General features: G+C 39.6%; 3 protein-coding genes across 3 annotated transcripts; 1 reads left to right on the top strand and 2 right to left on the bottom strand.

Annotated features, from left to right (window-relative positions):
• Positions 1 to 155: 155 nt before the first annotated feature.
• garnet (adaptor-related protein complex 3, delta 1 subunit-like garnet) lies at positions 156 to 18,096 on the bottom strand. The gene is made up of 19 exons (XM_028312812.1): positions 18,001 to 18,096; positions 17,801 to 17,896; positions 17,138 to 17,407; positions 14,044 to 14,173; positions 13,796 to 13,935; positions 12,824 to 12,897; positions 11,660 to 11,808; positions 11,160 to 11,305; positions 10,509 to 10,710; positions 9,673 to 9,844; positions 8,578 to 8,743; positions 7,726 to 7,916; positions 5,735 to 5,893; positions 4,595 to 4,739; positions 3,065 to 3,194; positions 2,780 to 2,902; positions 2,178 to 2,310; positions 357 to 739; positions 156 to 227 (listed from the first exon to the last, which is right to left on the bottom strand). The coding sequence occupies exons 1-19, from the start codon at positions 18,094 to 18,096 to the stop codon at positions 157 to 159; spliced, it is 2,976 nt and encodes a 991-aa protein (XP_028168613.1). The 3' UTR covers position 156.
• Positions 18,097 to 18,559: 463 nt separating this feature from the next.
• LOC114358771 (COMM domain-containing protein 2) lies at positions 18,560 to 20,759 on the top strand. The gene is made up of 5 exons (XM_028312815.1): positions 18,560 to 18,703; positions 18,801 to 18,878; positions 19,030 to 19,112; positions 19,447 to 19,620; positions 19,706 to 20,759. Exons 1-5 carry the CDS (start codon positions 18,637 to 18,639, stop codon positions 20,018 to 20,020), a joined length of 717 nt encoding a protein of 238 aa, XP_028168616.1. The 5' UTR covers positions 18,560 to 18,636; the 3' UTR covers positions 20,021 to 20,759.
• DZIP1 (DAZ interacting zinc finger protein 1) lies at positions 20,118 to 25,285 on the bottom strand. The gene is made up of 9 exons (XM_028312814.1): positions 24,819 to 25,285; positions 24,591 to 24,658; positions 24,299 to 24,466; positions 23,475 to 24,227; positions 23,138 to 23,404; positions 22,629 to 23,047; positions 22,407 to 22,557; positions 21,333 to 22,306; positions 20,118 to 21,241 (listed from the first exon to the last, which is right to left on the bottom strand). The coding sequence occupies exons 1-9, from the start codon at positions 24,931 to 24,933 to the stop codon at positions 20,869 to 20,871; spliced, it is 3,288 nt and encodes a 1,095-aa protein (XP_028168615.1). The 5' UTR covers positions 24,934 to 25,285; the 3' UTR covers positions 20,118 to 20,868.
• Positions 25,286 to 25,307: the final 22 nt, after the last annotated feature.

Below are 25,307 nucleotides of genomic sequence, written 5' to 3' on the forward strand. Positions count from 1 at the left end.
CAAAAATATAACTGAATACGACGCCTATATCTAAATATGGAACAAATTATAACAAAAAATATTATACTAAATTGTTCAAAATTAACAATTGCACTGACAGCATGAGTAGTGTGACAAGAATCAAGTTAAATTATATTTATTTATTATGTATGTACACTATATAACTTCCTTGCTTGGTGTCGATATTCCTAAAGCTTCCTCATATCCCACTTTAGTTTCATGTTTATCTGAAAACAATAGGGAGTTATCATTAAATTATCATTAAATATTTCTATCAATATGTAAGAGGTGAGAATCATAGTCATTAGGCCAGAAATATAGACAGATTAAATAGAAATTTACAAAATCATGCTAACCTTTTTTTGAAGATTTCTTCTTCTTAGAGTCCTTATCCTTAACCTCCTTCTTAGACTTCTTGTGTTTCTCAGTCTTAACGTGGTTCCCGACGCTAACTTCTTCAGACGAGTTTCCCTTGGACGCATGTTTTACTTTAGGTTTGCTTACATTCTCTATGAGCATATTTTCTTCGTCTATATTATTTTGCTTCGAATCAGATATCATTAAATCTAAATCATCACTTTTAGATTTCTTATCTTTCTTTTTCTTGGCGGATTTTTCTCCAGAACTTTTGTTAGCCTTGTTTTTCTTGGAATCTTTGGACTTTTTGTTTAGGAACCCACTCTCTGGCGAAGGATATTGTTTGATTCTCGACGTAAGTAACTCATCGTCACGCAGGGGTCTGAAATAAAGTGCAATACAATTGAAAAACATTGACATGAAAGAAACAAACGAACATCATCGTGAGTGTGACGTAAAGGTCGCACAGCGAGAGTTGATGCAAACAACAGAAGCAAAGATTACGCTCGTCGGGCTACGTCTTGCGTAGTAGGACTAATAAGTGCGTTTTGTCTCGCTTGCAAGAGCGAGGTAGCAAGACTTGTTATTCGATATTTGAACTTGAAGTGTAATTTGTTGTATAGATGACCTACTCTGAACTGTCCAACCTGTATCAGTCGTACTCATTCTCTGGGGGGCGCCATAATCGTTGAAATATTACATCAGTGTGAGTACGTTTCGCCTCAACTTTGGTTGAGCTACTTACACCATTGAGGAATATTGCGGCATGCTTCTCGGTAGCGTTACCGGAATGTGTCAATTGAATGATAGGGAATAATCGGTAACGGAGTGCGGTCCTGGGGAACATTTCCGAGAAAGATATGACAGGCGGAAAAAGCACAGGCGGTGTACTCACTGGTCAAGATCCAGATCGAGCGCGCGGTGCGGATCGTCGGCCGCTCTCTCGGGCAGCTCGTAATATTTACGCCATAGCACAGAATAATAATAAGTACTACGTACAGAAGTTTTACTTCGCGGAGGTATTTAAAAAAATGTATGCTCAATGTCATTAACAATATGGTGTAATTTAGCCTGTCTCAAGAGTCAAGCACCATTTTGTTGACAAACGTCAGTGATCGGCACTGCGCCGAAGCTATAGGGCTGACTTCGGTAAAATGATGTGACGTGAGGTGCCAAACTGCGGAAAATGGCGGAGGAAATACATGATTTAGCATGAATTATCATGAATAATATTAACTACTTATTTACCTCTCAGTGTCTTGAGGCAACTTAAAAAAGTACATTCTGTGTTTTTATTATTATTTAGGCAGTTAAATACTGCACAGTATTTAGTACACCATTTTCTTTATTTTCTTCCATCATACACAAGAATACGTGTGCGTGAGTCAATGTTCGCTCGTATGTGAGGCCTTGTCGAATAGTATCCTATAGGTGGGCCATCGTGCGTGTTTTGTTTTCGATGTAAACTCGCGGAGATGAACAGGCTTGGCCATAGACACAATAGGTGGAAGAAAGACAGGCGGTGTACTCACTGGTCAAGATCCAAATCTAGCGCTCGGTGCGGGTCGTCGGGCGGCGGCGGCGCGTCGTCGTCGGACACGGCTGCTCTCTCGGGCAGCTCGTAATATTACGCCAAAGACACAATAAGTGGAAGGAAGACAGGCGGTGTACTCACTGGTCAAGATCCAAATCTAACGCTCGGTGCGGGTCGTCGGGCGGCGGCGGCGCGTCGTCTTCGGACACGGCTGCTCTCTCGGGCAGCTCGTAATATTACGCCAAAGACACAATAAGTGGAAGGAAGACAGGCGGTGCGTACTCACTGGTCAAGATCCAAATCTAACGCTCGGTGCGGGTCGTCAGGCGGCGGCGGCGCGTCGTCGTCAGACACGGCCGCGCCCTCGGGCAACTCGCCGCCTTCCTCCACAGCCGGCCGCGAAGCAATCGGCTCGTTCTCTGCAGAATAATGCAATTAGAATAATGCCCGTTTTCACCATCAATCTCTAATTTTTGAGTGACCTCTATGGACCCCTAGGAATTTTGTTTTCAAAGGGGCACAAAAGGAGTCACTTAAAAATTAGGGATTGATGGAGAAAACGGGCATAAGACTAATAATGAAGACCCAAATGATAAAAGCTTGGATGGAAGACTGTCCATCAAAATATATAGTGGAAAAATAGCACCTGCAACTTCATTCATATTGGCCACGCCTAAATCAGATATGAGAGTGCTAATCTCGATGTAACCGCCGTCAGCAGTCGGTACATTCATTTGTTTCGAGACTCGAGAGACAATAGTAGCTAGGAAACGCTCATTAGATTTCACGGATCCATTTGTTCTGCTTAGCTCTCAGCATGGACAAAGTGCTGTGAAAGGTTTGAGAACTGTTGACAACAGTTTATTGTAAGAAATCAAATTAACATACCATCGCTATCCGACTCAGAAGTATGAACAGCCTTTTTACTCTTCCGTTTCTTCGACGGCCGCTTCTCTTTCTTCGTCTTCTTTGAACTTTCTCTTGAGATTAAGTACTTATCAGATCTCTTGGCTGAAAAGAAAACACAACACGTTATTGCACGTTTCCTAAATTAGACCTTACTCCGTTACAATAAGGATCACAAGCGAGGCGTCTTACTGTGTTACGGCGAGTCGTCCTTCGCCCGCGTAGCCAAATGAGACCTTACTCCGTTGCAATAAGGATCACACTTACTGTGTATCTGCAGCGGCACCTCGAGCGCTATCTCCGCGACGGGGATGTCCTCCTGCTGGTAGGAGCGCGGCGAGTCGTCCTTCAGGTAGTGCGGGTTGTTGGCTTGCTCTTGGCGCCGCGCCTCACGTAGCTATGGAATAAGGATGTTTGAATCGGATGCATATTTGGAAAATAGTATTGACGTTTTGATATGAACGTGGCATTGGTGGAACAGTAAGCTTACAGTGCTTGGTGAAAAAACACAAGGTTATCGCTACTAACAAATGTCATATAGCGTGAGGAGCGCAGTATGACGCGGACGCGTGAGACGGGTTTCCACACGCGAGGGACGAGCGCAATCCGCGACCGCTGTCAAAATTGTGCTAACGGACAGGACCTTACTCTACAGTGGCGCTAACTGGTGAGCGCTAAAACGATAGCCCTCATTAATAGGCGGACACTCGCTCCGTGCGCCCACGCAAGTTTTAGCGTAGGCCCTAGGGATAAATAAATTATATGCTGATGATGGAATGAATGAGTGAGTGAGTAAGAAAGACGCGATTTTGGGAGAAGACAGTTGAAATAAGTCGAAGCGAGGACTTTCCTTTTCTTGTGGTTTATCCCGGAAAAATACAAATAAAGCTAGCTGGAGAAATATTACCGTTTTTCAATTCCTTCAGAATCCGAATTGAGGAAATCCGTAAACGAACTTAAAGTAGCTGACATAGCCCGACGGTGGCGACGGATTAGCAAGCTGAGGTGGCAATGGGCAGGGCACATAGTACGCAGAACTGACGGCCGATGGGGCAGCAAGGTTCTGGAGTGGAGGCCGCGTACCGGAAAACGCAGCGTGGGACGTCCACCCACAAGGTGGACCGAGGACATCATAAAGGCAGGAGGGCGCTGGACGCAGGCCGCTACCAACCGGGCAACATGGTAAGAATTGGAGGAGGCCTATGTTCAGCAGTGGACGTCCTATGGCTGAGATGATGATGATGATGATGATATCGAACTATAAGCCCTTTTATGTCAAGCGGTATAGGACAAATCTGGGAGCACAAAATGTCGTTAATAGACTCTGCGTTGAATATAACAGGTTCTACGGGGCCACTGGTGCCACTGAAAGTGATCTCCTGCACTACTCCCAAACACAGTATAAAAGGAAACTATACTCCTTTGTGGCGTCTCAACTGTTTGTGTCAGATTAAGCTATGGTAACCGTTTTTTGTTTCTTTTTTTTTTTAGTAATTGAAACTTATTTTGCATTTGTAGTAAGTAAGTAGGTACCTACTTATAAGATAAGTCATGTTTAAATCAAAATTCTACTATTATTGATACGATTAAGTGTTTTTTTTTTGTGTGCATGGAACGGTTCGGAACAAACTGCATTGAATCTATATTGCATGTTGTGTCAGCCTATAATTGTTGTTGCATTGTAACTTTGTTCATAATTGTAATTTTTAAGTGTACATGTTGTAATGTAACAATGTTGGTAGACCTAATAAATAAATAAAATAAAATAAAAATATCCTACAGAATAGGCCCACTCACCATCTCGAGCTCCTCCTGCGTGAACTGCGCAGTGGGCCGCGGGTCGGGCGCGGGCGGCGCGAACACGGCGGCGGCGCCTTCGTCTTCTGAGCTTGAGCTGTCGGAGGACCAGCGCTCGCGGGACAGCCATTGGTCTAGATCTAAGCTGTATAATAAACATTATGTCAGTAATATGCTGCTTTTACACTATGCGGAAATTAGCCGAGTCAAGTCAAAAAAACAGAGGAGTGGGGATGAAATTCATTCATAATAGGCTAGTTTCCTAAAAAAATTTTTTTAGTCCGTCATGTTTAATATCAAAAAATATTGGACACATATATTTTTATTTGTCAATCTAACAAATAATTACATAGTTATGGTGCGTTGAAGTTCCGCACGACGTCACAACGTGCGGCACTTTTATGCAAGCATTGACGTCACGGGCCTCTTCTTATGAACTTTGGCGCGCTTTATCTCTTTAAATTCATTAGTTTGAAAAAGTGAAAAATACGTGTAGAGTATTTTTTGATAAGTTAACTAACGGACTAATTAAAACTCTTGCTTTTTGACCCAGGAAACATCCCTATTCATCCCCACTCCACTGTTTTTTTGACTTGACTTGGCTAATGTCCGCGCAGTGTAAACGCAGCAATAGAGTAATAAGAACTATTTGAAGCGTGCATTGCGTTGGACGCGTAGTTTGCGCCATTCACAAAGACGCGTCCTACCATTCTTCACCTAATGTTTGAGTGTTATCGGTACAGGCTATATCCATGAGTGCACACGCACACTACAATAACGACACTCGGATCTAACTCCCCGCACCCCGCGCTTCTCTCGACCATAAATTGGTGGGGCGCGTCTTCGTGGATGGCATGATCTATAACGTACTTAGACAAGATTAAAGTTATTTTCTTCAAAATAAATTGCTAACATTAAAAAGTATTGTTATCGATATTTCTTTTCATTTTGACTTAAGTTCCTCTGAGCTGTGGTTGAGTATTCCGGATGAAGCTCGCATCCACCTTCAACTTGTTCATCATTTTCCATCTGGTGAGATGCAGGGCAAGAGCTTCCTCGTTGGGGATAGAAAACATGGTTCTGCATTTACATAATTCAATTGGAATAATATTAAAAGATTGGTTCAAATATTGCACTTACTCGGCGGGCATGGGCACTTTCTTCTGCGCTTTAGGCGCGACAGGCTTGAGCTCTCCATCGAACAGGTCAGCGAGTTCTTGTATTAGGCCGCCGCTGAAGCCCTTCGATGTCTCCTCGTCGTTCAAATCTTCGCCATTTGTTTCGATGTCTAGGCCGTTGCTGGAAAAAATAGATTGAACAATTTGGTTAGAGAAACTAGCAAAAAGCTTTTCTTCGCTGTATTCGATGAAATCAGATGATTTGAGCATAATAGAACCCGTTTAAAAAGATACGTCCAAACTCAGGATGCAATGTCTAGTGCTCATAACCACACCACAGCTAGCTATAGTCCAGTACACGACCGTCTCGCTGTAAAACCAAAATGAATTCAAATAAAGAACACTAGTGATGCCCCGTGGCACATTACCTCGCATCGAGCGGTCCGTCATCGGCTTGGACCGCGGTGGCTTCCAGCACGCTGTCTTCAAGATTGAGGCGGCGCACTATGGAGCGAAATTGCGATTTATGGACATAGCGATTTTTTTCACAATTTCTATTTGAAAAAAATACCTATCGATAGGTTACGTTATTCTGATGAATAAATGCTGCACAAGTTTTTCTCTAAAACCAATAGTTTGACTGGAAAAAAATATTTTCCATTTTCGTTGTATGGAATGAAACATAAAGTGGTCGATTTCGACTAAGCCTTGACAGATCTTGCTTTGAAACTACTTGAGCCTTGTTCTATGGCTTGTTGACTGTAATCCTACGCTATCAGCGCGCATCCAAAGTTGCCCGTTCACAAGTTATGAGGTTCTGAAAAATTAAAAAAAAGTAAGTAAAAGTGACTTTTTTTTGGGTCACTTTTACTTACTTTTTTTTAATTTTTCAGAACCTCATAACTTGTGAACGGGCAACTTTGGATGCGCGCTGATAGCGTAGGATTACAGTCAACAAGCCATAGAACAAGGCTCAAGTAGTTTCAAAGCAAGATCTGTCAAGGCTTAGTCGAAATCGACCACTTTATGTTTCATTCCATACAACGAAAATGGAAAATATTTTTTTCCAGTCAAACTATTGGTTTTAGAGAAAAACTTGTGCAGCATTTATTCATCAGAATAACGTAACCTATCGATAGGTATTTTTTTCAAATAGAAATTGTGAAAAAAATCGCTATGTCCATAAATCGCAATTTCGCTCCATAGTGCGGCGCAGTACGAACGCGTTAAAAAAAGAACACTAGCTTTAGTTGTATAGCGTCGTGATCGACAAGCGGTCCGTCATCGGCGTGGACCGCGGCGGCTTCCAGCACGCTATCTTCGGGATTGAGGCGGTGCAGTACGAACGCGTTAAAAAAATAACACTATCTTTAGTTGCATCACGTCGTGGTCGACGAGCCGTCCGTCGTCGGACAGCGGTGGCTTCCAGCACGCTGTCTTCAGGATTGAGGCGGCGTTGATAAATGAACACTAGTGAAGTAGTGACGCGTCAGTTACCTTGTATCATGGTCGACGAGCGGCCCATCGTCTGTGCCTTGGGAGGTGGCGGCTTCCAGCACGCTGTCTTCAGGGTTGAGGCGACGAAGAACGAGCGCGAGCAGCGCGTGCGCATTGAGTAAAGAACACTAGTGACGTGCCAGTTACCTTGTATCGTGATCGACGACCGGCACGTTGTTGGCGGCACGGCACGAGCCTGCTTGCGCGTGCGCATTGAATAAAGAAGATTAGTGACGCGCCAGCTACTACCTCGCGTCGTGGTCGACGAGCGGTCCGTCTTCGGCTTGAACCGCGGTAGCTTCTAGCACGCTGTCTTCAGGGTTGAGACGGCGCAGCACGAGCGCGAGCAGCGTGTGCGCATTTAAATAAAAACACTAGTGACGCGCCAGTTACCTCGCATCATTGTCGACAAGCGGTCTGTCATCGGCTTGGACCGCGGTGGCCTCCAGCATACTGTCTTGAGGCTGAGGCGATGCAGCACGAGCGCGTTAAAAAGACTAATGATGCGTCAGTTACCTTGTATCATGGTCGACGAGCGGCCCATCGTCTGTGGCTTGGGAGGTGGCGGGTTCCAGCACGCTATCTTCGGGATTGAGGCGACGAAGAACGAGCGCGAGTAGCGCGTGCGCGTTGTGCGCTCGCTCCTGCACCTCCATATCCTCGCTGCATAGCAGCGGCCGCATGCCCGCTACGCTCTCTCGTAGTACCTGGGAATAAATGATGTCATTTTTTTATTTTTGTTGTTCACACTAGCGTTTGTCCAGCGTAATAGGCGTTTGATCACAGAATGTTAATAATTGACCGCTGCGCTAGGACGGCGTCACCCAATTACGGTGCATAAGTGGCGGGAGGGGTCGAATAGGAACAGGAATGTACACTGCAGTAAGAGCGCTTTCACAATTAGGCGATTTAGCAGCGCGACAAACCGCGCGTTTGTCTTGACGAAAATTTCATACTATGTGACAGCTGATGCATGCCTTTACATTATAAAAACGCCGCTGCCGTGCTGCTGTCGCGCTACTAACGTCCTAATATGAAAGCGCTCTAATGCGGCGCATGCTTCTCATGTGCCCCAGCAGTTGTCGCGCTATCTACGCTACGCATTAGTTCATCAAGGTGGCCAGAATGTACGCTAGTGAGAAGAGGCCCAAAAAGCTAAAAACCTTACAGTCATATAGGTTTTGAGCGTGGCGTGGGCTACCTAAATAAACTCCGACAAACGTTATTTCGACACTACTAAATATCGACATGACTTTACTTCGGCACTACACTACTCAGACAAAGGCGTATATCCTTTGTCTGAGTAGTGCAGTGTCGAAGTAACGTTTGTCGGAGTTTATATAGGTAGCCGGTGGCGTGTATACTAACCGAGAGCGCCGCGTCTCTATCGCCGCGTTGCTCGTAACGCAGCAAGAGACGCGATGCTAACTTGAGCGCGGCGTGCGCACAGACAGCCCTCGCTCGCATCTGTCCTCCGCCCACGCCCGCACATACAACCAAGGGAGATATCGCCTCGCGCATCACGTCTTCCTCTCTGTAAAAGATACGAGCTTTAGAATAACATCACATACATAGCTGAGCTAAAATGACACACGAAATGGCCGCATTACTAGGGAGGGAGTAAGACCCGCGCTCCACACAACTTTGCTACACGCCGCGCCGCCGCCGCTGTCAAATTCTGTAGAAAAATTAAACCGCTCGACACATCTCTCTTCTTCGCTTCGTCTTGGTGGGAACCGGGCCTAATGCGGAGTGCAGTTTCATTCCTTAACCATGGTAGCGGTGTGGAGAATGAATACGGAATAGAGTTACAACCCGTTTTTCCAACTAAGCTAGCAAGTGACGAATCATTTGGTTTTGCATAAAATACTTTTTTTAAAGCCTGTTCTCTGAAGCGAAACGGAGATTTTATGCTATCTCTACACTTCACTCTCTCTGCTACTAGACAGCCAAAGGCTAAGAACTCACGGCGCGATTTTCACCCGAGCCCGCGGCGGTTGTGGAATTGCGGTTTTATTTCAAAACTCAACGGGAGCGGTTATTCTAAGAACTCACGTGCTTATTCACTGGTACAAAATGGTCGCCCGCCGATCGGGTGGTTTCGCGCGGGCGAAAATCGCCGAATGCCAAATGCGAAGGACTGCCGAGCCGAATACAACCGTGCCCGCTGCGGGCGAAAACCGCGTCGTGAGTAGTGCATTAGTATTTACATAAGTATCTACATTCTACAGAAGCTGCGGGCCCGCAACCGCCGCGGGCGCGGGTGAAAATCGCGCCATGAGTTCTTAGACTAAGTGGTGTGGTGGTGACGTCACTCACTCGCAGTACTCGGCGAGCACGTAGGCGGCGGCGTAGAGCACCTCGCGCGAGGCGGGCCCGGGCGGCGCAGCGGCGGCGCGCGCGCACAGTGCGGCACACTCGCGCTATGACGGCTGCAGGCAGCGGGGCAAGGGTGTCACTCACTCGCAATACTCGGCGAGCACGTAGGCGGCGGCGTAAAGCACCTCGCGCGAGGCGGGCCCGGGCGGCGCGGCGGCGGCGCGCGCGCACAGTGCGGCACACTCGCGCGCCGCGAATGCTCGCACGTCCGCCACGCGCGCGCCCACCTCCGTCAGCTGCGCGGCTATTATGGCGCCTGGAAAGAAAAAAACCGCTCACTTAACATCAGGTGCAATGAGGGTTTTCGCGTATGAAAAATCCGCCAGATGGCAATACGTAGACGCGAGGTCCAAATTTTTTTTTAATCTACAACGAGGAAGCTCTTGGCCTGTATCTCACCTGATGGTAAGTGCTGCATGATTGGTTATTTTTGACATGACATTGACAGATATGTCAAAATCCACCAATCACGCAGCAGTCAGACCCTACCCTACTACATCCACGTCCCGCCATCTAGCGGATCTTTCATACGCGAAAACCCTCATTGCAGGGAAATGTTTTGTTCTGCATAAAAAAACACGTCAAGAATGCGATGCAATCCTCTTATCATACAGCTGCGCGTGCCAAATACGAAGGTCTGTCACAGGATATATCAGCGCACACGTCCATAGAAAAATATCACAAAAAGTAGATCGCTTTTTTGCGGGGCTTAGCGCGTAGTGTGTTGCACGCCAAAACAAACCAGGCTTCAAAGAGTTAATTGAAAATCCAACAGTTGACCACAACAAACTGCATTATAGATGCGCATGCACATCGTGCGCACAGTTGGTTTTTAATGCGCTCGCGAACCCATCACAATGCAAGGCAAATGTTGAATTTGTAGCTTATAATTTTCTTAAAAAGCCTTCTTAGTAACTTACCGTGTTTAGCGCTCGTCTCCATCTCGGTGAGCTCGGCGAGCACAGTGACGTACCACTCGAAGTCGACGACGTGCTGGTAGTTGTTCTGCGAGCAGATCTCGATCATGCGCGTGAGCAGCTCGTCGCGGTACAGCGTGCCCTCCGCGCGCTCCATGTGAACCATCAGCTTCTTTACTATCTCCATTAGGTTCTTCTTTGATACCTGTTAAAAACGAAATACGATTGTTGCAGATCGGCTATATTACAATTAGACCGGTTTGTGTCAAGCTTGACAGCTGTACCGGGTTTTACAAAGTTAAATCCACCTGAACAAATAGGAATGTCCATGTCCGAAAGTTAGGACAATAACTCGCAGCTCCGTTTCATTGGTCATCGGAGGATACTGTCGGGTTTTAGTAAGTAGGCTGCCCTTCTAGCAGAAAGAATGGCCGTCGCCATCGGCCAGTAGGTATGTATGCGCGAAACAAGTTCCGACGTAAAAAAAGGAATATATTTATGTTACAGATGATTAAAATTTTTATTGCATCTGATTAATTAACCTTTAAATCAGAAACATTGCAGCTAGAGTACAAAATAGTTTAAAAATTCGGTGTAAAAGTGAAGCAACTGAGTCTCAAAATACCGCGTGATAAAGATAACGGCGAAACTTACCATTCCATACAACAATCCTAAGGCCCGAAGTCGGATGGACTCGTCTTTGTCGTCAAGGCAGGCCAGCACAAGGTCCTTATGTGCCTGCACTGACTTCGGGTGGGACTTGAGTATTCGAGACATCGCCAGGAGTCCCAAGTATTTCACTGAAACAATAAAATTTTCATATGACCACCTTTTTGACAAAAGCTCCATTAAACAAACTGCCAAACACTGAAGTTACGAGCACATAATCACAACACAAGTTTTTTTAGCACAATTTCCACACTGTATGTATAGAGAATGTGGGATGGCCATTGGCATAGCTAGGGATTATTTCTTAGGGGGAACCGCAGCTCAGTTTACGTCAAACGCATTCGATGTCGACTGAGTAAAAAAGTGACATTAAATAAATGTCCTCTAGCGGAAACTTTCAAGACTTTTTTTAACGCGCTCGCTAGTGACTACGTTTGATGTAAACTCGCACTAAGCCTCAGTACTCTATGTCAAATACTACTTACAGTTCTGGTCGCTATCCTCGATGAGTATCCTGAGCTTCTGCACGCATAGCTGCACCGAGGCCGCGTGTCCCGGCATACCGCTGCTGATGCTGATGAGCACAGCGATCACCGTGTTGATGCACTCGTATAGGAGCGACATCGCCGATGTGCTGCCAAACAACACTGCTACTTAACACCTTCACATACGGATTGAAATAGACTGCATTTTCATCAAGGTTATCTCATTGAGAAATGCACGTAGATAACTTTTTTTTTTGTTATGTTTGGTCATTTCTAAATGGATAAACAAAGTTATACTGTGCTTTCTAGATAAATTAGTGGATGCCAGGGTATACCTGTAGTATTATAAATGTAGTCCAGAGATAAACCTTGAAAAAGATAGTACATGGATTGGGACAATAATTCGCGACTCCGTTTCATTTGGCTCCGTCGGGTTTTAGTGAGTAGATCCTGGTCTTCAGGTGGGGAAAACCCCACATAACTCACTGGCCATCCCCTTCAGCCATTGAGTATGCAACTTTATGCATATAGACAGAGAGAGGTTATATCTGGACCCAAAATTGACCATACCTTCTAAGATCTATAAAGAAGTTTTTTATAAACTCTCTTCATGCTTTGGCAAATAGTGAACCCGATTGATTCCAGTCGCGGTACTCGCGGTATTAAGCAGCTATAATATCACTATTTGATAGCTTTGCATGTAATAAAGATGTAGTTATACATGCTTCAGCGTTGTAAGCTAAATAATGTGATTGTGTAGTCGAAACTATATCCGATAAGATTTTACTCTAAGGAAGAGAAAGCTTTATAATATTACCTATCTATCATTAACCATCCAAGAAGGACAATTTAAATTAACATTATAATAGCATCCTTTTTATATTCTGTTGGATGCATTTGCACTATGTATTTGCGGTGACGAATCGAGACATGAGGACGCACGAGCAAAGGCTAAGTATAAAAATCTAAATGCTACATACGAAAACCAAGCTGTTACAAACGAAAATATAAACAGAAGAAGCGGTGTAAGCAGTCAATTTCCATTTCGATGATTAAAAATCAGCTTTATAACTCTAGCATGGTAGTAGTCTACTTTCCCTTCACCCCATAGATGCCTAAAGTAACATTTAATGCAATAGTGTCAATTGACAACAACTGACTCACCTATGTATTAAATTAGTTAATGGTTCTATCAGTTTCTTGCCAAGTCGAGGCTCTAATGGGGTTAAGGCACCAAACTGCAACAAACACAATGATACTACTTAAATCGAGCTTCTCTGAGCAATGATGAATGGTTCCCTGAATTCATGATAGACTCCAATTTGCTGTATCCAGGTGTACTCAAGAACTGTTAACAATCATTTGATTTTGTACTTTATTCTCTGAATCACTATTGATGTTTTGTTTATCATGTATCATGAATGTATTATCAGCAGCAAAAATAAATACAAAATGTGAGATGTGCCAATCCAGAATTGTGTAACTTGTCTTGTGGAAATTAGCAGAATAGTTTTAAAATTTGCATTTACTATGAACCAACTGTTATACTAAAACTAGATTATGTACTATGAATTCATATTAAAAAATAGTAAATGCAAATTTTAACTTTTTCCAATTTGATGTGAGTATAGTTTGTCTCTAAATTGTATAATATAGTATAATTATGGTGAAGTTGGGTGTAGTGAATAATGCTAGCAGCTAAACTCATTTCATACTTTTACACTTGGTACCTGCAAATTAGATCTATGAGGCTTTGAGTTATTTTCCTTCCAATATCTGGTTCATATTGGGTCATTAAACCAAACTGTGAATTAATAGGAACAACTGATTAGCAGTGTGCAATAATTATTATATTATATTGGCTATATTAAATTACCTGATACAAATAATCAGTTGTAATAATATCCACAAAAGAAAATTAAACGATATGACACTTGAATAAGGTAGGTATTTTCTCATGTGCACTTTCAAGTGTAGCAATACCTGCCTATGTCAATCAGTTTTACATTGGAGTTTATTTATTCTAGAGTCATACAACTCAGCCAATAGAAACATGACTAATACAAGTGGAACATTCTTATCTCTAATGTATTATATGAGTTTAAATATAAATATACATTAAGTATTTGGACATACCAGTTTAATGATCTTGATAAGCATCCAGTTGTTTGTAGATGTGGTCATAAGTTTAAAAAACACTGGGGCTAAAGAGAGGTAATTTTTGGGGTTCTTTCTAGCTAGTTCACATACAACATTTACAGCAGCTGACTGAACACCTGTAAAAAGATATAAATAACATTAAATTGTTTTTAAAGTTGAAAAATAAGTATATAATACTATCAAATAAAACCATGCCATTCATAAATAGATTTAAAATAACATACCAGGATCAGAGTCTTCCAATTTTTCTTTCAATTTAGGAAAGGCTGGTCTTAGAGCCTCAGGGTACCTTAGAAATACCTTGTACATCATGAGCACAGCCTTCATTCTTAAATAAGGTTTGGTTGAGCTCATCTAAAAACACAAGCATTTATTTACTCTGTCACCAAAACAGATACAATAGAATAGCAATTGATGTATCATACTCAGTTTACAGGAAAAGGAAGTTGCTCAATTGGTTCTATACACATTCCTGTGAGGTTAAAAGTAGAGATGAAACGGATATCCGGCAACTATCCGGTAGGCCGGATATCCGGCCTAAATTTACTATCCGGCCGGATACCGGATAGTAGCTCACTATCCGGCCGGATACCGGATATTAAAAAACTACGAAAATTTCCTATAATAAAATGAAACACATTAATCTTTGAGTTAATATCAATAAAATGGCTTATAATAATGACGGTTTTTATCGAAAGTCCAAAAAGTTACAAAAAAGCCATATTAAGGCCTTTCAAAAAACTAATTTCTTTTCTGGGCTATTCACTTTAACCCTTCATTTGGCAAGACACAAATTGTTTGATTTTTTCAATAAAATCTATTTAGACCTAATTGTTACTATCAAATAAAGTTAAGAAAAATAATAAAAAAAATATTTGGTTGGTATTTTCGCGAAAAACGATTGTTGCTTATTTACCACATTGCCAAATAGGGGTACTTAAATATAACATTGAGATATATTATAGAATTAATTTTTTTATATGAAAATCATAAAAAAATCAATCGTATTTCACATTATATGCATTAAACTATTTTTTGGCCATTTTCGCAAAGTCGACAACGACCTTTTTCTCCAACATTTGATAGATGACGCATGTCATCATACTTCACGATCAATATGCCGAGCCAAGGTTGGCTTTTTATTTTCTCTTTAGCTTCTGAAACTTGTATGTTACCGTTATCTGCTATAGTTGTTGACTTCAACGCAAGAAAAATGTGTTTATCATTTAAATCAGTTCAGCGGTATAAGCTTGAAGACAGACAACACAGAGACAGACAGCAAATTCTTCCTCTCTCCTAATAAATATATTTTAATGTCGAAATATTGCCAAATAAAATAGGCGATCTTTTTTTTCACTGATGGTCTGATGACATTCAGGGTGACTTTGAAATCGTTGGCATCCTTTTAATATAAGACTACTCATGATAACTACATAGTGCATTCCCCAAATATGAGACAAATCCAATGAGATTTTTGGTCATTATTTTAACTATCTATTTGTATTAGTGTGCTCTTAAAAAGAGTTTAAAACTATTGTACAGTCAACAATACATCATCCTATACATTTTGTTGCAAAATAACACTTAATACCTAAATTGAAATCTGTACAAGATTTCATATATTGAAATTTTAATTCATTTGATATGACTCATATTTGGGGAATCATGAGTAGTCTTATTTTAAAAAGAATGCCAACGATTTCAAAATCACCCTGTATAATGCAGTTCAGTCAGATTACGCAGCAAGTAAACTAATTGAATTTTCGCTATTCAATCACATACTCACGATGGCAACCGAAATCGCCCGAATGAGGGTTTTCGCGAATAAAAAATCCGCCAGATGGCAATACGTAGACGCGATGCTGCATGATTGGTTATTTTTAACATGACATTGACAGATATGTCAAAATTCACCAATCACGCAGCAGTCAGACCCCACATCCACGTCCCGCCATCTAGCGGATCTTTCATTCGCGAAAACCCTCATTGATCTGCCCCTTAGGCCTCAGCCTCGAGTTTAGCGGGCAGCGGGGCGGGAGCGGCGGCGGCGCGGGAGCGGGGCGGGCAACGCAGACCCGTTCTCGAAACAAGCGGGCAGCTCGCGCGGCGCTTTAGCGGCGAAGTGTTGTGTTCGGGGTTGTGTTGTCGAGATATTTGTTTATTCGCAAACGAAATGTCTGAACAACGGCGACAATTTCGATTCAAATTTATTCCTAACGCTCGATTTATTGTGGGCAAAAGAAGGAGTGCGCTGCCCGCTCGTTGCCTGCTCCCGCGCCGCTGCCCGCTCGTTGCCCGCTCCCGCGCCGCTGTTTTCGAGNAAACGAAGTGTCTGAACAACGGCGACAATTTTATTTCGATTCAAAGAAGAACGGTCACGCCCCATACAAAAAAAACCCAGACCCGACAGAAACGAGACATACCTCAGTTTTTTTGTCATGTCTTAATTAGTTAAATTATATATTTTTTATATTCGAAATCTATGTATAACACCAAAATATTACCCTTTGTTTTTGTTCAGTCAGACGTTATACAAAAACTAATACAAAATGCCTATTTATAGCCGCCATAGCAGCTGTAATAGACATTTAGGTACAAACATTTACCAATTTTGGTGATAAATAGGCATTTTGTATTAGTTTTTGTATAACGCGTGAACAAAAACAAAAGGTAAAATTTTGGTGTTATACCTACATTGATTTCGAATATAAAAAATATATAATTCAACTGATTAGGACATAACAAAAAAACTGAGGTATGTCTCGTTTCTGTCGGGCCTGGGTCACAGATGACTGTTCTTCTTTATTCCTAACGCTCGATTTATTGTGGGCAAAAGAAGGAGTGCGCTGCCCGCTCGTTGCCTGCTCCCGCGCCGCTGCCCGCTCCCGCGCCGCTGTTTTCGAGAACCGGTCTATTTGATTTTACGCATAAGATCCTTCCGCTCCCGCGCCGCCGCCGCTCCCGCCCCGCTGCCCGCTAAACTCGAGGCTGAGGCCTTAGACGAGTGGCAAAATCTGACATTCTATTCGAACGAATTCGATTTTCGAAAAGTGTGACTTGTCTAGTCCACTAGACCCACTGATCGCGTTCGAAGCACCTGTACCGCGCTAAACTCGTTACGACATGCAACATGACAATGGGACAACTATCCGGCCGCCGGATATCCGGCTATCCGGCCTAGCAGCTCGCCGGATATCCGGTATCCGGTATCCGGCCAAACAACTATCCGTTTCATCTCTAATTAAAAGCTTAAGAGAAGATGCCAGCATTTTAATTTAAATAATATGGTACAAATAATAAAATATTAAAGATACTTACGAGAGTCATTATGTCATTTGCAAGATCTTTTGCCAAGTCAGTGGATATGAAACAACTAAGCCCACTAAGAGCAAGTCCAGCTTCATATTGGTTCTGAGCATTCAGATCTTTGCGGATCATGTTTGTGGTCAACATAAGTAACTCAGAATCAGCATGAAAGGACTGACTGGCAGCCAAGTAACCAATTCTTTTATAAGTGAACTTATTTGAGCTCATCACTTCTATTACATTGAATATGGCCCAAGATATATCATATCCCAGCATTTGAAGCTGAAAATATAAAAGTGTATTAATTGTATAAGGGTGCTGTGATATAAATTTTGTAAGTAGTTTATCTAAACCACTCATTACTAATGTTTTGAGAGTTGTAGTGCACTACAAGTGCCTGTTAGCTTTTGATACTTGGTATCACAGCTTACACAGATGAATAAATTAGTGACTGTCTGACCTTTATTTTCAATTCTATTTGAATTTAATCAGATCAAGATGGTCCTAATACATTAAGAGATGTAAATCAAATTTATCTAAATGTTATCTGCCAGGATTGCATTACAATAAGATGTCAGAGTATAGAGCTGTAGGTTACTCTAATAATCAACAAAACTATCAATTTGGAAATCTTAAAGCAACTAGGTAGTTTTATTTGATAATTCGCCTACTTACATAGGTAAGTTTTGCGACTGCGTTAGCTTTCACTGCTATGTTATCCTGCCGCAGTTCTACTTTGATTTCTTCCATACATTGTGCTATGTATTTTGCCTGTAAAATTTGGGAATATAAATAAAAATTTAACGAGCTCTAAAGACGTGTTAATGTTTAGATAATTTGTAATGTATTCGCAACTTAATACAACCTGTACCTACCTCATTATCTTTATTATTTCGTATGCCTCGCACAAGATCAGTGAGATTTTTGTCGAACATTCTTTCGAAGTTTCCCTTGACTTTTTTCAAAGCCATATTGACCGAATATCTTGTCTAACCATCAATATGAAACTTGCAGTGAAGATTGTGCACAAATACATGAAACAATGATTTTCAGCGAAATTGAAAAATTAATTTGTCAAAATTTCATTTCACTTGACTTGACTTGACTGACTGAATGACAGTTCTCAAGCTGTGCAATGTTGGCGTATTAAGGTTGCGTTCATTAATATTTTAATGAAACTTAGCTGAACTATAACTTTAAGATGCACTTTAAATTATTAATAATTTCATGATGCAACAAGGCCAACAAGGTCTAAGCCCGATAGTCCATTTTTAATAAGATTCGAAAAGTACACAGTACAATATAAAATCAAAAATCAAAGAAATGTTTGTTTATGTATTAAACAAAACGCTATGTGACAGCAGTGACGGCCACCCGTCATACAGTTTTGTTTGACATTGACAGATCACAGATGTGTTTTTTTCAGTTTTTTGCTGTTTAAAATTTCTGCATTTTTTTCAATAATAATTCTAAAAGAATAAAATAAGTGTTCATATTCATCCAGCATAAAAATGATTATTTTTCTTAGTGAATTACAGAAAGAACATCTCAATTTACTACACAACCACTCTACTCAAGGTAAATATAACAACTCAAAAAACTTTTCAACCGAATTAATCACTAAATACTGTACTCAGTCCTTTATGATAAAATTTATGATTTGCTATTGTTTCAGTGTTAGTCGACTTTTGTAAATTGTCAATTGATTACTTGAATAATGGAATTAATCTCAAGAAGTACAGTGTTGCTGCAGGTAAGTAAAGTAAATTGTTGCTTCGAAGCTCTTACTCTTAACTCATGTTACTTGTTTACATGATAAATGTTTTTTTGTGTATTCATAAATTATTAATAGCTTTCATAAGTTTAATATTACCTATTGAACCAAAATAACTTTTCTTTTTCAGAAAAATTGGATGTACCAGTTACTACAATACAAAATTTGGTTTATGCACTTACATATCTGTTGGTAGAGGCATGTAAACATAATGTAAGTGAAATGAATGCTAACATTTTGTAATAATTCTGGGTTCTACCTTGGCCAGCGTCTATGTCATTCAACGTGGAAACGCTGCCAGCCTTCTGGGCACCGCTAACCTCAATGACGGATCTGGGGATACTTAGTATAGCTTAAGAATGTTTTTATTTTACTTTATTTTCTGTAAATATTACTTTTATTTGTACATATATAGTTATTAGTTTTTTAGTTCACTGTAAATTAATTGTAAATAACTGTAATAATTTAACTTTGTTATCAGTATTTTTTGCTTCAGATAATTACCTACTTATTGAATTTATTAATAACCATCATACTTTTCCCACAGTTATCGGACCCAGACTTCAAATCCTCAATAGCAATAGCTGGATTTTCTTCTGAGCATCAAGAGGTCCTAGTCAAATTATATGCAACTAAAAAAGCAGAACTTTCCAGTGCTTTAAATTTATTACAACAAAAAGAGCCAACTTATCAAGACCTTACTTGGCGGTTTGAAATCCAGGTAAAAAAAATATATGAAACTTTTAAGACATTGTCTGATTAATAATATGGAAAATCACTACATTGGTGTTTGTTTGTTCTAACAGGTAGCCAGTCAGAAAAGCTTAGAAGAAGTAAAGCCTACAGTTGCAATGGACTTTGTGCTTATGACACCAAAAATATTTGCACAAAATAAGGACAGTAAAGGAAATAGTACTGAACCAGTGTACAAAAACCTTTCTCCGACTCATGTAAACTTGCCCATTCAAGATGCCAAAGCTGCTAGCCAGTGTCAAAATGTGATTAATCACATACTCCTCCAATGTGATTTACCTAACTTGATGCACATGACAAATAAATTAGACCAAGCATTGAAAGAATCAAAAAGCCAACATATACGCAAAGTACAGAGGGCATTATAGACAATGAAGAGGAATATTGCTTCAGTTAAGTGACTTGTGCCATTGCTGTTTTGAAGACTATGTAAGTAAGGATACATTCCATGTATTTTGCATATAATTTAATTATTTTAAGTGATTATTATTGATATTATTTTTAATTACTTAGCTATAAAAAAGGTACCCACATTCTTTCGGCTTAAACTGAGTTAAACACATTGGAAACAAGGAATACTCCAGAAACTTAAGTATTTCCTTTCCTATAATTGTGTATTACTTACCATATTGTTAAGATTCAATTAAATACAGCATAAATATAATATTTTGGCATCAATCAGCCCTTTGATAAGGTTATGCGCACAAGTGTAACCCTAGGCTTTTTTAAAAAAACCGTCAAATCAACTTTTAACTACTTTGGTTAATCCTACCTAGAAAAATATTTTACACGAGTAATAACCTTACTCAATACTTAATCAAATAAGAATTGGTGTTCTGCAAGGCTCCATTTTTAACTTGCATTATCATAACTTAACATCAGGTGCGATTGTGGTCAAATACCTGCCTTTTTATGCATAAAAAATCGTTATTAATGTAAAGAACTAACGACATTGCATTGCAATCATATTTCTCATCAATTAACATCTCAAAAAGATACACAATTATTGAATAAAGAACTATTACAGCTAGTTTAAAAGGAATTTTTAGTTCCCCCAAAAACTTCTAATTATAGTGATAATTCGCTTAATTAACTAATGTTAAAATTGGCAAATGAATATTTAATTGTAACTAGTTTAAAGTAGAAATAAGTAACTAATATAAACAATAAATTGTGTAAAATATATTTATTTATTAATTTTAAATTAATATACAACTTAAAAAGCATCTCGTTCATTCTTATTTGAAACAATTCCACTTGTACTAAACTCAGATAAATCAATTTCGCTGTCGTCTTTCTCAGCAACTAACTTAGGTTTGACAAAAGCTTTGTTGTTAACGACTGGTCGTGGGCTTTCCGAATCATCTAGAATCGAACTGCCTAAACTAGTATTACTTCCAGCAATACTTGAAGCTCGCAACAAGGGTGCTGGGGCTAACACGTCAATGCCTCCTACTATAGCAGTTGAAGGAGTATCGTTGCGCCGAGCTAATTGCGATTCTATGGTCTTCGTAAGTTCTGCTATCTTAGGACTTGTCCGAGAGCTGAGTTGTAGTTTTGTATCGTTCTTCAGTGGCTCATTTTCAATGCTGTAAAGATCAAGTATAGTTAAGTAAATTGTGAAACACATACTTCTTAAAATATAAAACACTTAAATTATACTTAAAAGTTGATAAGTACCTTGATATATCCCACTCTTCTCCATCCAAATTTATTAAACCGAGTTCGTATTTCTCATTTCCATCACTTTTCTCAGTTAGACTCTGAGATGGTGAGGCACTTAGAGATTTCATTTGTATTGCTTCCATATCGAACAAAACTTTCTTCTTGTTTAAAGAAGACGTCGAGGATGCATTTTTCAAAACTCCTTTTGTTTGTTTTGGATTACTTTGAACATCTTTAGTCAAAGGTTCTTCTTTGTCTGAGGATTCTACGTCAGTACTATTGTCTTTAATTTCATGTGAAGGTTTGCTATTGACTATAATATCTGCTTTTGAATTAGAAATATTTGTGGCAGATTGTGAACGAAACAAATTATCTTCAGAAATCGTATACTTCTTTACAGTGTCTTTATAATCAGAACTTGCCGAAAGTGGTCTACGTGCAGGAGACTTAATAAGATTTTCTATTGATTTTGAACACTGCTTGACAACAGTTTCGTGGTATTTGTGCTCATTTTGGGAAGATTCACTGTCTGAATCTGTGTCAGTATTTATAACAGAATGACGCCTTGCAGAGTTGGTTGTTTTATCTTTAGTTTTATCTGTTGCATTTGAATTATGTCTTTTCTTTACAACGGAAACGTGTCTTGATTCTGGATTAGATTCAATTTGAGACTCCGTTGTAACATAATTCACATGTTTATTAACAGGAGTTGATGGTCCTGAATCGGGTGGTGTATTGAGCAAAGTCATAACTCTTCTAGCAACTTCTGCATTCAAAGTCTTTCTTTTATCTTTAGTAGCGACATCATTTGATTTGACTAAAGATAGAGCTTTGCTCTTTACATTTGAAATCACCGAAGTAAAACTAAATGGTTTGGAAATCTTATTTGGTGAAACGTAATCTTGTGGTGGTAAAACAATTTTACGTGGTACTTTTGAATCCAAATATGCTAAAATGGAATGCCGGATTTTTTCATGTGTAGGATTTTCCTAAAAATAGTATTATTGTTTAATAAATATACTAAAGTGTAATTTAGTTTAACCGATTGAGACCCAAATTAAATCTTATTAATTATGACTTCATTCATACCTTAGCTTTCATCTCTTGTTCTTGTTGCAATTGCATTTTCCGTTTTTGGTAATCGAACTTAGGAAGGCTACTTTTTAGAGGATCTACTCCAGCTGATATTAAACGATTATTAACTTCCTCGGTAATTTTTGCTCTTAATATTTTCATTGGGCTGAAAACAATCATGTCATAAGTATAAGCAATATTTGGTTTAAAGATATATAATTTTGCGTAGGTACCTACCTTCCTGGTACGATAACTGTCCCATTTTTTTCTATTTTATTCGGTAGTGATTTTGATTTCGTTTTTTTACCCTTTATTTCTCTATTATTATGAGAATCATGATTATTTTTTGTGTTAGTAGTTCGTTGCAAATGATTGCTATCTAATTTGGGCTTTACTTTATTGACCTCGTCAGTCTTGTGGTTGTGCATTTTGTTTCCTTGTAAATCTTTCAGTGTTTTTCTTGGTTTCGGGGACTTTGCATTTTCCACACTTAAATCTTCTGAAGAACTAGTGCTAAAAGAACCCATATTTAGTAATGCTTGTGCCTTCTGATGGAGTTTTTTAAGAGTTTCTCTATCGGCCTCGGGAGTTGTTTTTAGAACAGCTTTTTTCTTCATTGGTGTTTTCTTAACGTCACCATCTTTTTGACTCGATTCCTGAAAATTATTATTGTTTCTTATGTATTGAATTTTTAAAAATGTATTACCTACACATGTTATTGTAAAGGATTTTAGAATTATACATACTAGTTTTGATTTTGGCAAGTCTTCTTTTTGTGGTGAAGTTTTACTATTTTTTATACTTTGTTGCAACATATCTTCCAGCTGTGCCACTCTCCTTCTCTCAGCATCAGCCTGTGCTCGAGATTCTTGTGCCTCTGTCGCCACTTCGTTCAACTTTTGTACTAAAGATTCATACTGTTTTGCGTGTGTTTCGGCTCGGTTTGTCCATAGCGCCATTTGAGTTTCTGATTCCTTGCGTCTTTCAGCATCTTCCTTCTCGATTTGTGATCTCTGTAAAAAATAACAGCTCGAAAAATATTAAATGGACCTAAAGATTAAAATCACAGTTCAAAATACTTACAGAATTAATTAGTTCTTGTTTCAGAGCTAATATTTCAGCTCCCTGTTTGCTTATTGTAATATTTAGCTGCTCAATTATTTTCAGTTCTGTGTTTGGCACAGGAGTTTCTTTGTCTTTTATGGATTTGATTGTATCCATAATTTGACTTCTAAGTAAGTCTATCTCTTTATGATATTTATCTTGTTCTCCTTTTTTCCATTCTTCAATCTTATCTAGTAAATAGTCTTCATTATTTGTGGCAACCTCAACATCTTTTGTTTGCTTTAAAACTGTATTAGTTTTATAATCATTTTCTGTAATACTTTCTACTTTGTTTTGACTAATCACGTTAGCATTAGCTTGCTCTGAGTTTTGTTTTATCGCACTTTCCATCTCTTTCAATTTTAATTTGAGCTCTAAAATTTCGTCCCTTAATTTTGTATTTTCTGTAATATTCGGTTGGTTTGGTGAACTATCTTCAGTGTCCCTTTGTGGCATTTCCATGATATTCGAATGCCGTCTTGAAATATGACTTTTGAGGTAAAGTTGATTCAAAAATACTTTATCGCAAAAGTTGCATTTATTGTATTGATTTACGTCACCAGCGGCATAAGAAAACAATTCGTTCTTTTGCGATAATGTTTTCAAAATCATGCTGGCTATGTTATCATTTCCATATGGAAGGGGAGTTCTGTATGTGTGTTTGGTTTTTCTTTTTAATTTACGGATTTCTTCATCGCGGTCTCTGAGTTCTTTTTTAGTTGAATCGAGTTCCTGAAATTAACCAATAGTTGAGTAAATTGTTTTGATGTGTTTATGTTTTGTAGATGAGTTTTGTTAGTGACCTGTGCTAGAGAAGTTATTTCCTCACGTAATACGTAGACGCTGCGGTCTAGGTAGTGGCGGCAGAACTGTTGGTACTCGACGGCGAGTTGCGCGAGCCGGAACATCTTCAACACGCCCTCGTCCAATATACGCACGTCGAACTCCGACTCCAGAACACAGTCCAGGATCTATACAAAAATAATAATAATAAATTCTAGATTAACACACCGACACTGCAGCATTTTCATCTATGGCTATAGTATAGAATAAAATGAATTTGTAAAGTAATGAGTATTGTAGGTATTTACTCACGTCATTAACATGTTGTTCGATTAATACGAATTTCTTCTCACGTATTAAACTGTCTATGTCAATTAATCCTGCAAAAAATAAACCTCTAAGTTAGCTGAAGGTAATAAATAACTTTCAAATAAATACGAAGCTGATCTGATCTTCAACCTTAAGAGACGCATGTCTAAAATATGGGCAGGCGGGTATTTCTTAGTAATTAACTATACTTAATGTATATTATTTACTTACTGATTTTATTCCAGTCGATGTGTATTCGCGGACGATGATTGTTGAAAGCGAATCCTGCTTCGTCTGCTATCTTGGCAAAGTTGTGATGCAACTCGTAAGAAGTTTTGCATGCCATATTGAATGGTTATTTTCAATTTTAATTACTTGTTAATACATTTTAACCTATTTCTATTATTATTTTATTTAATAATTAAAAGAAACTAGTAAACACAGTGGAAGAATAAACTTGGCGTGGTTTGACATCGGCTTGTTTACATTTTTGATAGTTGCTAAGCAACAGGGTGTGGGAGTCATAGAGAAGTGATCATGGTGCGATCACAGTGCGGTGAAATGATTGATTTGTTTGCGTTGTCGTGCTCTCTAGGTTTACATCTTATGAATGCCTTTGAGGTTGAAATTAATAGTTGAAAAATAAAATAAAGTGGTCGATTAAAAATTTATATCTTTTCAGTGAAAGGAAGACTAATTTTATAAAATTTTTCATAGGCT

This window comes from Ostrinia furnacalis, unplaced genomic scaffold (assembly GCF_004193835.3).
Source record: "Ostrinia furnacalis isolate ACB-3 unplaced genomic scaffold, ASM419383v2 OfSCF4105, whole genome shotgun sequence".
Classification (NCBI taxonomy): domain Eukaryota; kingdom Metazoa; phylum Arthropoda; class Insecta; order Lepidoptera; family Crambidae; genus Ostrinia; species Ostrinia furnacalis.

Excerpts from the sequence above, each read along its gene's own strand:
- garnet (XM_028312812.1), bottom strand. The coding sequence starts at position 18,096 with ATGGCTTTGAAAAAAGTCAAGGGAAACTTCGAAAGAATGTTCGACAAA. Across the intron at positions 11,306-11,659 it reads CGAGGATAGCGACCAGAACT|TGAAATACTTGGGACTCCTG; the intron begins GTAAGTAGTATT and ends TTATTGTTTCAG. Across the intron at positions 3,195-4,594 it reads CGCAGGAGGAGCTCGAGATG|CTACGTGAGGCGCGGCGCCA; the intron begins GTGAGTGGGCCT and ends CTTATTCCATAG.
- LOC114358771 (XM_028312815.1), top strand. The coding sequence starts at position 18,637 with ATGATTATTTTTCTTAGTGAATTACAGAAAGAACATCTCAATTTACTA. Across the intron at positions 18,879-19,029 it reads GAAGTACAGTGTTGCTGCAG|AAAAATTGGATGTACCAGTT; the intron begins GTAAGTAAAGTA and ends TTTCTTTTTCAG. Across the intron at positions 19,113-19,446 it reads TAGAGGCATGTAAACATAAT|TTATCGGACCCAGACTTCAA; the intron begins GTAAGTGAAATG and ends CTTTTCCCACAG.
- DZIP1 (XM_028312814.1), bottom strand. The coding sequence starts at position 24,933 with ATGGCATGCAAAACTTCTTACGAGTTGCATCACAACTTTGCCAAGATA. Across the intron at positions 24,228-24,298 it reads AAATAACTTCTCTAGCACAG|GAACTCGATTCAACTAAAAA; the intron begins GTCACTAACAAA and ends GGTTAATTTCAG. Across the intron at positions 21,242-21,332 it reads GAAGAGTGGGATATATCAAG|CATTGAAAATGAGCCACTGA; the intron begins GTACTTATCAAC and ends TGATCTTTACAG.